The sequence below is a fragment of the Microcaecilia unicolor genome, chromosome 2 (genome assembly GCF_901765095.1).
Source record: "Microcaecilia unicolor chromosome 2, aMicUni1.1, whole genome shotgun sequence".
In the NCBI taxonomy this organism is placed as follows: Eukaryota; Metazoa; Chordata; class Amphibia; order Gymnophiona; family Siphonopidae; genus Microcaecilia; species Microcaecilia unicolor.
Genome location: NC_044032.1, coordinates 614689854 through 614702544, shown reverse-complemented (window position 1 = coordinate 614702544; position 12691 = coordinate 614689854). Strand labels below are relative to the sequence as shown.

Below are 12691 nucleotides of genomic sequence, written 5' to 3'. Positions count from 1 at the left end.
GCAACCCCAACGTTCTAAATGAAGCTGCCACTTCCATTTTTCAGGTGGCAGAAATCGGAATTTTTCCCCATGAGTGTCTGCCCCGCCCTCGTGTCACAACATCATGACGTCGAGGGCGGGGCTATGACACTCAGCGAATCGCCAGTTCCACCGCCCTCCGACGCTCCACCCCCCCAGGCCGCACCTAATCCTCCACATCCCCCGACGCAAACGCCACCGTCCCGCCTCCAAACCCATCCACCCCCCGTCAATGCACCAGCCTACCTACATCCAAAGCACAGCGCCTGACACCTGTATCGAAGTGCTGCAGCCACAAGATCGCTTCCCTTCCAATCGCCTTCCCTCCCTATGTCCCGCCCTCGCTGACGTCACGTTACGTTATGTCACGTCAGACGTCGGCGGGACACAGGGAGGGAAGGAGATCCAAGGGAAGCGTTCTTCTGCCTGCACCGCTTTCACACAGGTGACAGGCGCTCTGCTTTCCATGTAGGAAGCCAGGCCCTTGACGGACACACACGTAGGGAAGCACATCCAACGGAACTCGATGGGGGAAGGAGGGGCCGTGCAACTCAAAGAGGGAGGCATGGAGGGACAGACGGGGTGTGCACATCGACGGGGAGAGGGGGCATGGGACTGGAGGACAGGGCACGTGACAGGACACTTGCTGCACAGGCACGGAGAGACAGGGTGTGCATATCGACGGGGGGGAAGGGGGCGTGGAACTGGAGGAGAGGGCAACGGAGAGGACACTTGCTGCACGGGCCTGGATGGAGGGGAAGACAGGGGACAGCACAGTTGCTGGATATTGGTACATGCAGGGCACAGGAGGGTTGCTCCACATGGGTGGATGGAGGGGACAGGGTTGCTGGAAATGGCTGCATGGAGGGGACAGGAGGGTTGCTCTGCATGGGTGAATGGAGGGGAATAGCCTTGCTAGCGCCCGTTTCATTTTTCAGAAATGGGCCTTTTTTACTACTATGTTGATAAAGTGTGGCTGCCTTTAACAACCTATCTTTCTTTAAACAAGAGTTCTTCATAGTACTCGAGTGTAAATTGCAGGTTTTGCTTTGAAAGCATTCATAAATTGCTTCCCCCCTACCAGGGCTGTGCCTAGGGTCTCTGGCGCCCCCCTCCCGTGTGGCATCTCCTTTCTCTCTTCTCCCACCCTGCCCCCTTTTTCAGCCCATTACCATAAAAGGTGAATGACAAGTGCTTTACAATTTAAGCGCAGTTCATTACGGAATACGCTTATTGAGTTATGCATTTAAATTCTAATTTATTGCTCTCCTGTCTTCCACAGTCCTTCCTGGAATAGAAGTTATCTTCTTAGAAGATATGCTGGTAGCAGGATGTACAGGATCCCCCATGCAAAGTTTGTTAGTTGTGGCCAGTATGTTTGCTTGTTTTTCCAAAAAATCAAAATATCTTTGTAGGCATCACTTAAACATAAATAACAGTCCAGTTCATTAATAGGCTTTAAAGTAGAAAATGACATGGGGACAAAGTTTGTCCCGTCACCATCCCCACGTCATTCTCTATTCCATACATCAAATTATTTTCTCTCTTGGCTCCAGATTTAGTGGACTGCGACTCTTAAACAGCAGTTTTCAAACCATTTCATTATTGAAGTAACTACATAATTACAGTCCCTGGTTTCCTGACTCTGCAGATATAAAAATTCACCTGGAAATAGTTTACTGCAGCATGCTGTATACACTGCTGCAGAGAGAATATTTCCATGTTAATATTTTCATGTAAAAATGCTGCATTTTTACATTAATAAAAATGTGACATGAAAAGCAAGTAAACATTTATCAAAAACATATATTTTCAATACTTCAAGAGGTTTTTGCCGATTGTGGATTTGATTTGAGATAGAAGATAAGTTTTTGAAGTTAAAAATGTAATAAAAATTAATGAAACAAAAAGAAAATGCTAAACTTTGTCCTGAATGAAGAAACAAGCACATTTCAGTCCCTCGAAGAATACATGAAAAAACCAATGGACTGCATTTGGGGCTTATAGCCCATTTAGTTATGTTTAAACAAAAAAGATCTGCATGAAACAAATTATTTATTTTTATTTTGCCTTATAAACCACTTGCCCCTGAAACATGTACAAAACAGAATAATCCATTTGTGTATCTAAAAGGTAAACTAGTACAAAACAGATGAAGATATGATTCCATGTGCCCCAATGAAAGGAGAGTTTAATTTTACTTTCAATATATTTCCATCTTTATAACACTAGGCTTCCCAACAACAGTAAAGATGAACCCATCAGGAAATAGGCTATCCTCACTGAAACTGCAATCTGTATTGCATAGAGAACAGTGTATAAAAATGAGCACACAATACAGAGTTTAAAACTACTTCTGCTACCGGCTACAATAATTTTTTAAGCAGTTTTATTGATAGGGAACTAAAAACAAATAGTTTATCCTTTTGTATCAACATACTTGTAAAACTGCCTCCTAAAGAAATCATACAACTAACTTTATTCTGCCACTCTGTATTTATGGATTACCCCATTGGAAGTGGGATTTTAAATTTGTATTTAGCTCTCGCCTTTCTCAGTAGCTCACTAGGGATCATCATCACACACGCTCCTGGGCGCCAACTTTTAAATTACAGTGCACAGAAGAGCAAGGGAATTGTGGCCATTGGAAAAATCAATCCAATAATAACTCGATGTGCGTAATTTTTAAATGCCGCGTTACAGGTTACACGAATGGAGAAAGCGTGTAAAAATAGTTTGGGGACGTGCTGCGCCTTTTCCGTGGCCCATTCCTAATATAGCTGGTAGCACCCGGGTCCAGCACAGAAACTGTCCTCTGATTTGCACTACCATATCCTGAGGACACTTCAAGCCCAAGATTTCAGTGCTTTCAGTCACAGTCCAGGAAAATCAGTGAGCAGCCAACGTCTAACATCGAAAGCCATAAACAGAGAGATCATAAAGATGGTTTTATAGGGCATCTTCCGCTAGCCTGCTTTCTCCCGACTTGTTATTTTCCCCCCATCTGGTCTATATACAGTAGTACTACTGATCATCGATCTAACCTCCTCCTTGTTGGGCCCGCTCACCACTGACGCAGCTTCCTGTTTCCGGCAAGGCGGGATGTCTCAGACTGAGAGGAAGGAGGAGGAGTCGGAGGACGGACCTTGCAGAGGGAGAGGAGGTGACTCGCAATGTGCTCCGCGCATCCGCGAGCGAGGCAGCAGCGCATGCGCATAGGCGCCGACGCGCGCCGGGTTTAAGGTTTATTATTTTTTTATTTTTAAATACAGGATGGTAGCGCGCCCTTGAAGGCAGGCGTCCCCCTCCGGCTTGATTGAGACCTCCCCTTAGTGTGGATAAAAGTATATGCAATGGTTCAGAATAAGCTTATTTTACCTACAGAGTACGCATGAGGATTTCAATTTCAAATCAGTGCTTGTACTTTACAAGCAGGTACATACACTGCACCCGTATCATCTGTGTCACCCAAATTTTCAAAGGGAAACGTCGTAGGGAGCTTCCTTTAGAAAATTCTCTTGAGAAGCCTGCAAGCTGCCTGGTGAGGGGGGGGGGGGGGGGGTAAATTGTCTTTTGTATTTGCTTACTGCATAGTGTTCAGCAAGGCAGAGTATAAAAACTGGAAGTGTACTAACCGTTCCGAGCCTGAATCTGACTGTGTTGCTTGTCTCCCAGCTCTGCGTTGTCTTCCTGGCGTTTTTCAGAACTCTTATAAGTTTACATTGCGAGGATGCGATGCTGCAACTTGTTTTGAGGTAACCATGGTCTATTTTTTTCCATATTTTATGTGTAATCTCTTCAGCCTCGAGGCTGTAAAGGGGAAAAGCTGGCGGTGTCTGCACTGGACTTAGCAATACTTCCTACTGAGTGTAAAAATACATTTACAGTGACTTTAGGACAGTTGAAATCAGTAGTTTAGAAGTGGACTAATACAGTAGGATCTTTCCAAAGGTGGTTCACTAGATAATAAACTCTTTGAGGTATAGACAGCAGAAGATGGTGGTAAACGAAGCTCATTCTAAAGCAAGAAGAGTGACTGATTAGTGGAGCATCTCAGGGATAAGTGTTAGACCTAAGTGTATTTAATATTTTTAGGGGTAGGAAAAGTTTGTCTTTTTTAGATGTAGAGAAAATGAGAAAAGATCTAATCAAATGCAAGGAGTAGTCGGTTGAGTCTCAAAGCCACCTGTGCAACAAAGAAATCCCTGGTTAGTTTCAACCTACTAGTAAAACATTAACAGTAACATTATTTGATAGCATCATTCAACCAGTAATTCTGTATAGGAATTACAATGAGTCTAGAATCTATTCAGGCTAGGACAGAATCTGAATAGACAACCTGCACATCCATTTCTGCATGCACAGAAACCCCCCCCCCCCCCCAAATGGAACCAACGCAGAGCCAGGACATTTCCCCTTAAAACTCACCATATTCCCCCCCCCCCCCCAACAAAAAAAAAATCACATTCCGGTGCTACATTTCTCTCCTTCCCTGTCCTCTGTTTTTGCCTTCTTCATCTCACTGTTCCCCTTCCCTTACTTCTTATTACCACACCCTTCTCCCTTCCCATCCCTCCTTCCTGGCACTTTCTTTGCTTCCTATTCCTCTCTTCACCATCTCTTCCCTCCTTTCGATCTCTTTTCTTATCTTCTTCTTCTCTTCACATCTCTCCCCTTCCTTCCTACCTACCTTTCTGTATCCTGTTTGTTTTATTTTTTGCATTTGTATCCCACATTTTCCCTATTTGCAGGCTCAAAGTGGCTTACATAGTACTGTGATGGCGAAAGCCAATTCTGGTGTCAGAAATACACAGTGGTAATTACGTTAAAGTTCATGAGTAACAGAGCGGGGCATAATCGAATGAGGCTGCCCATCTATAAGGGCGCTGCTGTAAACAGGCATCCCCGACCGTATTATCGAAACAAGATGGGTGGCCATCTTTTGCTTCGATAATACGGTCATAGCTGGCCAAATCTTAACATTTGGGTCGACCGCAGAGATCGCCGCCCTTAGAGATGGCCGGCATCGGTTTTCGTCGATAATGGAAACCAGAGCACACCATCTCAGACCCGGCCAAATCCAAGCCATTTGGTCTTGGGAGGAGCCAACATTTGTAGTGTATTGGTCCCCCTGACATGCCAGGACACCAACCGGGCACCCTAGGGGGCACTGCAGTGGACTTCACAAATTGCTCCCAGGTGCATAGCTCCCGTACCGTGTGTGCTGAGCCCCCCAAATCCCCCCCAAAACCCACTCCACAACTGTACCTCACTACCATAGCCCTTAGGGATGAAGGGGGGCACCTACATGTAGGTACAGTGGGGTTTTTTTTTTGGGGGGGGGGGTTTGGAGGGCTCCCATTTACCACCACAAGTGTAACAGGTGGGGGGGGGGTGGGCTTGGGTCCACCTGTCTGAAGTGCACTGCACCCACTAAAAAGTGCTCCAGGGACCTGCATACTGCTGTGATGGAGCTGGGTATGACATTTGAGGCTGGCAAAAAAATGTTTATTAATTTTTTTTGGGGGGTGGGAGGGGGTTAGTGACCACTGGGGGAGTAAGGGGAGGTGATCCCCGATTCCCTCCAGTGGTCATCTGGTCAGTTGGGGCACATTTTTGAGGTTTGGTCGTGAACAAAAAGGGACCAAGTAAAGTCGACCAAATGCTCGTCAGGGCCGGCTTTCTTTTTTCCATTATCGTCCGAAGCCGGCCATCTCTTACCCACGCCCCTGTCCCGCCTTCGGTACACTTCCGACACGGCCCCTTGACGTTTGGCCGGCTCTGCGACGGAAAGCAGTTGAAGCCAGCCAAAATCGGCTTTCGATTATACCGATTTGGCTGGCTTCAGAAGATGGCCGGCCATCTCCTTTGAAAATAAGCAGGAGAGTGTCTTAGGTAGTTGAGGATGAAGAATTAGGTGTCCTGTCCTGGTTCAAGTTTTGTTGTGTTGCAGGGTTCGAGTATTTAGGTTGGATCGTTGTGGTAAGCCTTCTTGAACAGATTGCTCTTTAATGATTTTCGAAAGGTTGTTAGGTCATGCATTGCTTTTGTGATATTTGGTAGTGCATTCCATATTTGTGTACTTACGTAAGAGAAGCTGATATTTATTTTAGTTTATGTAGTTGGTGTCCCAGTCGTTTGGAGCTGAGGGTGACCCTAGGGGAAGGAATACATGTTACTTTGTAGTGTCTATGGCTAAAAATCACAAAATCTCCTCCACCATTTTCTTCCCCAGCACACAGAACAACAAAATAGGGTCCCTGTGGACTGACTGTATATTCTAAGAATAGCCTCTGGATAGGCAAACACAAATCTCCCAAGGAAGGTTGCTAAGGTTTTGTGTAAAAATATCAATTTAGGGAACAATTGTGTAACATAAGCACTAACATTTACTTCCTTAGCGTCCCTCCAGACCGGCCCAGGATTGGACTGATGGGTTATGCCTACCAGCAGGTAGAGACTGAGAAAAAACTCTGACTCTAGAGAGCCAATAAGAGCCCTGGTCATGTGACCCTAGCCTCAGTATTTTCTCAGTCTCCCAGCAGGTAGGAAGTGAGCCCATTAGTCTCTCTTTGTGGTATAGTTTTTTCTATATTTTTCCTATATTCTTTTTTCTGTACTAAGGAAATTCTGTTAAAGGCTTGTCCTGATACTAAGCGGATTATTTGTCAGCCTCTGGGGTGTTACACTCGGGTGCCCCTAGTCCCTCCCCCTTTTCCTCCCCATCTCCCTTCTTGTTTATCCTCAAAACTAATAATATTAATATCTAAGGGAAGGGCTACGATTGCAACTGGCAAGAACATACTACTTCTACAATTTGATATGTCTAGTGCCTTTGACATGGTTGATTATGGAATACTACTACATATCCCCGAGTACTTTGGAATTGGAGGCAGCGTTCTCAACTGCTTTAAGGGGTTCCTAACCACGCGCTCATATCAAGTGATATCCAATTTGACTACATCAACCACATGGACACCTGAATGCGGAGTTCCACAGGGATCCCATCTCTCACCAACCTTATTCAACCTAATGATGATACCCTTGGCCAAACTACTATCAAATCAAAACCTCAACCCATATATATACGCAGACGACGTAACGATCGACATCCCATTTAAACAAGATCTAAAGGAAATTTCCAATGAAATCAACCAAAGTTTACATATTATGCACTCATGGGCAGATGCATTTCAGCTGAAACACAACGCAGAAAAAAACCCAATGCCTAGTACTCACCTCTCAACATAACACGAACAAATTCATCACCATGGACACATCAAAACTGAATCTTCTAATCTTGGACACCCTATAAATTCTTGGAGTCACCATTGATCGACACCTAACACTTGAGAGTCACGCGAAAAACACAACCAAAAAGATGTTCCACTCAATGTGGAAATTAAAAAAAAGTAAGACCTTACTTCCCAAGGACCGTCTTCCGTAACCTGGTACAATCAATGGTACTCAGTCATCTGGACTATTGCAATGCACTCTACGCCGGCTGCAAAGAGCAAATAATCAAGAAACTTCAGACAGCCCAGAACACTGCAGCTAGACTCATATTCGGTAAAACAAAATATGAAAGCGCCAAGCCCCTACGAGAAAAGCTACATTGGCTCCCACTCAAAGAACGCATAATGTTCAAAATATGTACCCTAGTTCACAAAATCATTCACGGTAATGCCCCAGCCTACATGTCAGACCTGATAGACTTACCACCCAGGAATGCTAAAAAATCATCTCACACATTCCTAAACCTTCACTTCCCCAACTGTAAAGGTCTAAAATACAAACTAACGCACGCGTCAACCTTTTCATACTTGAGCACACAATTCTGGAACGCGCTACCGCGCAACTTAAAAACGATCTATGAACTAATTAACTTCCGCAAACTACTGAAGACCCATCTTTTTAATAAGATATACCACAAAGATCAACACATGTGAAACCCTCCACATGTATCCAGAGTTGTCCTAACAGTGTTTACTTGCGATACCACTATCATGTTTCATCATTATCATGTTACCTAAGATCCTTTTGCAATACTAAATGTCTATTTTCTTATATATTTCTACTATTCATGATGTATTGTAAGCCACATTGAGCCTGCAAAGAGGTGGGAAAATGTGGGATACAAATGCAATAAATAAATTTTCAAGATCTTCAAGCTTTTGAGACTGCAGTTTCAAAGAGGTCTGCAAGGAAGGAAGCAGGGCAGTAGTTGCAGCAAGGGAGTCCTCTGCTGTTGATACGCACTGCTCAAGTCCACCAGTCAGTGCATCGATTCTTCTAAAAGGGACTCCACTTTAGAGATCTGCCCTGAAATAAATGCTAAACTTGGCACCAGGGCCTGCACCATTACAGAGGTAAATTGAAAACACAGATGCTGCTCCCGCCACAGCCTCCACCATGCTGCAATCACCATCCCACACCTTTTCAGTTGCACTTTTATTGCCTTTAGCCACCATGGAACTAGTGGGCTTTTCAAGAAATTTGTCCGAACATCACCAAGAGCCACTACAGACCAAATATTGCCACAAAACAGCTGAATAAAAAAGTAAGTTGAGGACAGAACAGCCTCAGGAGCCCAGAGCTATACCAGCACACTTCTGTGCAACACAAAGCATCATGTGGAGGAGTTGCCTAATGGTTAGTGCAGCAGACCTTGATCTTGGCAACCTAGCTTCAATTCCCACTGCAGCTCCTTGTGACATTGGGCAAGTCACTTAACCCTCCATTGCGCAAGGTCAAAAAACTTAGATTGTGAGCCCTCTAGGGACAGAGAAAGTACCTGCATATAATGTGTACAGTGCTGCGTACATCTAGTAGCACTATAGAAATGATTAGTAGTAACCACCCACTTTTTGATCCTAACACTTTTGTCTTACACATTTTGTCTGTCTAAACATAACAATATTACTGAAAATGCCACACTATGTTAGTGCATTAGCATACAATATATGCTATTCAATGCGAGTGAAATCTTGCCCTCTCAGATGCCTTTCCCCTTTGTTACATATTAAGATGTTTCATTTGTATTGTACTGACATGCAATTATTATATTTCTGTTAGATGAATGTTCTACTATGTTCTTTTAATGTGTATGGTACTTCACTGCATTATTGCTATTATTTAATTTGCCTGTTTTCAAGTGTACCTCAGTGTTCTATGTATTGCAACAACATTTGATCATGTTGTTATAGTCTATCCAATCCAGATAAATACAAATAAATAAAACATGGAAATTAGTTTTTAAGATTCCGGTATGCATAGGTGCCCGGTATAACAGGCTTGGGAGGCTAAGCCTCTCCAGCTGCAAATGTAGCCAGCCCCCACATATCAAAACTGGCAGCAGCAGAGGATGAGAGGTCCTTCTTTGAAGTGGTTTCTCCTTCATCCCCAGCTCTCAGTTCAGGGTTAGCATTGCTCCTGCTCCCTTGATCAGTGCAGGGGCGGCACTTCAGCGATTACAGTAATCTGTCTCAGAGCCTTGGCCTTCCCTACCACAGGTCTTATTTGTCCTGTTTGTCTGTCCTAATTAGATTGTAAGCTCTGTCGAGCAGGGACTGTCTCTTCATGTTCAAGTGTACAGCACTGCGTAGTCTAGGAACATAGTAGATGACGGCAGAAAAAGACCTGCATGGTCCATCCAGTCTGCCCAACAAGATTAAACTCATATGTGCTGCTTTTTGTGTATATCTTTACCTTGATTTGTACCAGTCCCTTTTCATGGCACAGACCATATAAGTCTGCCCAGCACTATCCCTGCCTACCAACCACCAACCCCGCCTCCCATTGCCTGTTCTGGCCCAGACCGTATAAGTCTGCCCAGCACTATCCCCACCTCCCAACTACCAGTCCCGCCTCCCTCCACCAGCTCCGGCACAGACCGTATAAGTCTGCCCAGCACTATCTCCGCCTCCCAACCACTATAGAAATGATAAGTAGTAGTAGTAGTCCCGCCTATGCAGAACATGATGTTGCATCTGAGGAGGCAGGACCCATGGTAGGGAAGGGCAAGGCTCTGAGACAGATTGCTGTAATCACTGCTGTGCCGCTACTGGCAGCGATCAAGACAAGTGCAACTTGCAAGGGATCATTGGACTGTTGGGAGGAAGGAAAAGGGAAAGATGCTGGAACAGCGATGGGGGGTGGGGGGGTGGGGTTGGAGAACGGGAGAGACGAAGGACCTGCAGGAAGGGTGGAGGGAGAGAGATGTAGGTGCTGCTTTGCTGGACCTTGGGGGAGAAGGGAATGGACAGAGAGGAAGAAGTGCTGGAGGGAGAGGGGAGTAACAGATGTGGACTAGCTAGTGGGAGGGAGGGGAAGAGAGAGAGAGACTGTGCGTATGAGTGACTGGACAGGGGAAGGGGAAAAGAGTGGGACAGACACTGGACCATGAAGGGGTGGTGGGAATCGAGAGCAAGAGATGCTGGCCCCAGGATAGGGGCTGCAGGAGAAAAAGAAAAGGGAGTGTCAGGTAGACAGAGGAGAGATGCTGGGCATGGAGGGAGAATAGGTACAAGGACACAAGGGGGCAATACTGGACAGAGAGGAGATAAGGACACACAGGGACAATGTTGGGCACACGGGAGGGTACAGAGACAATGCTGATCATGGAGGGGGGGGGCAAATAAAGACACGGGGCAATGCTGACCATGGGAGGGGGAGAGATAGGGACAAGGCAATGCTAAGCATGAGGGGGGCATATAGGGACACAGAGGCAATGCTGAGCACAGAGGGCAGATGGGGATACAGGAGCAATGCTGAGCATGGGGGGATACAGACACAGGGACAATGCTAGGCACAGAGGGAAGGGGATAAGTACATAAGTAATGCCACACTGGGAAATGATCAAGGGTCCATCGAGCCCAGCATCCTGTCCACGACAGCGGCCAATCCAGGCCAAGGTCACCTGGCAAGCTTCCGAAACGTACAAACATTCTATACATGTTATTCCTGGAATTGTGGATTTTTCCCAAGTCCATTTAGTAGTGGTTTATGGACTTGACCTTTAGGAAACCGTCTAACCCCTTTTTAAACTCTGCCAAGCTAACCGCCTTCACCGTGTTCTCCGGCAATGAATTCCAGAGTTTAATTACGCGTTGGGTGAAGAAACATTTTCTCCAATTTGTTTTAAATTTACTACACTGTAGTTTCATCGCATGCCCCCTAGTCCTAGTATTTTTGGAAAGCGTGACCAGATGCTTCACATCCACCTGTTCGACTCTACTCATTATTTTATATACCTCTATCATGTCTCCCCTCAACCGTCTCTTCTCCAAGCTGAAAAGCCCTAGCCTCCTTAGTCTTTCTTCATAGGGAAGTCGTCCCATCCCTGCTATCATTTTAGTCGCCCTTCGCTTCACCTTTTCCAATTCTGCTATATCTTTCTTGAGATGCGGCGACCAGAATTGAACACAATACTCAAGGTGCGGTCGCACCATGGAGCGATACAACGGCATTATAACATCCTCACACCTGTTTTCCATACCTTTCCTAATAATACCCAACATTCTATTCGCTTTCCTAGCCGCAGCAGCACACTGAGCAGAAGGTTTCAGTGTATTATGGATGACGACACCCAGATCCCTTTCTTGGTCCGTAACTCCTAACGTGGAACCTTGCATGACGTAGCTATAATTCGGGTTCTTTTTTCCCACATGCATCACCTTGCACTTGCTCACATTAAACATCATCTGCCATTTATCCGCCCAGTCTCCCAGCTCGTAAGGTCCTTCTGTAATTTTTCACAATCCTGTCGCGAATTAATGACTTTGAATAACTTTGTGTCATCAGCAAATTTAATTACCTCGCTAGCTACTCCCACCTCTAAATCATTTATAAATATATTAAAAAGCAGCGGTCCTAGCACAGACCCCTGAGGAACCCCACTAACTACCCCTCTCCATTGTGAATACTGCCCATTTAACCCCACTCTCTGTTTTTAATCCACAATAGGACATTTCCTCCTATCCCATGACCCTCCAATTTCCTCTGTAGCCTTTCATGAGGTACCTTGTCAAACGCCTTTTGAAAATCCAGATACACAATATCAACCGGCTCCCCTTTGTCCACATGTTTGTTTACTCCTTCAAAGAATTGAAGTAAATTGGTCAGGCAAGATTTCCCCATGCTGACTTGGTCTCAGTAATCCATGTCCTTGGATGTGCTCTGTAATTTTGTTTTTAATAATAGCCTGTACCATTTTCCCCGGCACCGACGTCAGACTCACCGGTCTATAATTTCCCGGATCTTCCCGGAACCTTTTTTAAAAATCGGTGTTACATCGGCCACCCTCCAGTCTTCCGGTACCACGCTTGATTTTAAGGATAAATTGCATATCATTTTTCAGTTCTATCAGTACTCTAGGATGAATACCATCCAGTCCAGGAGATTTGCTACTCTTCAGTTTGCTGAACTGCCCCATTACGTCCTGCAGGTTTACCGTGAAGTCAGTAAGTTTCTCCGACTCGTCCGCTTGAAATACCATTTCCGACACCGGTATCCCACCCAAATCTTCCTCGGTGAAGACCAAAGCAAAGAATTCATTCAATCTCTCTGCTACATCTTTATCTTCCTTGATCGCCCCTTTTACCCTGCTTTTAATATACCAAAAATTTTTTTTACTATGTTTTTTTTGCCTCTAATGCTATCTTTTTTTCGTAAT

The 12691-nt window shown here is 45.1% G+C and overlaps 1 protein-coding gene across 3 annotated transcripts in view; it reads right to left on the bottom strand.

Moving 5' to 3' along the window:
- Positions 1-3697, bottom strand: part of GATB (glutamyl-tRNA amidotransferase subunit B) — a 224983-nt gene extending 221286 nt beyond the window's left edge. The window contains exon 1 of one of the 3 annotated variants that reach the window (XM_030191645.1): positions 3654-3697. Coding sequence is in view for 1 of the 3 variants with exons in the window: in XM_030191643.1 (XP_030047503.1) it covers positions 2848-2850 (3 nt within the window). In the remaining 2 variants the exon portion in view is untranslated. Of the gene's footprint in view, positions 1-2847; positions 2900-3062; positions 3103-3653 lie in introns of those variants that run through there. The other 2 variants (XM_030191644.1, XM_030191643.1) reach the window with 2 other exon arrangements.
- Positions 3698-12691: the final 8994 nt, after the last annotated feature.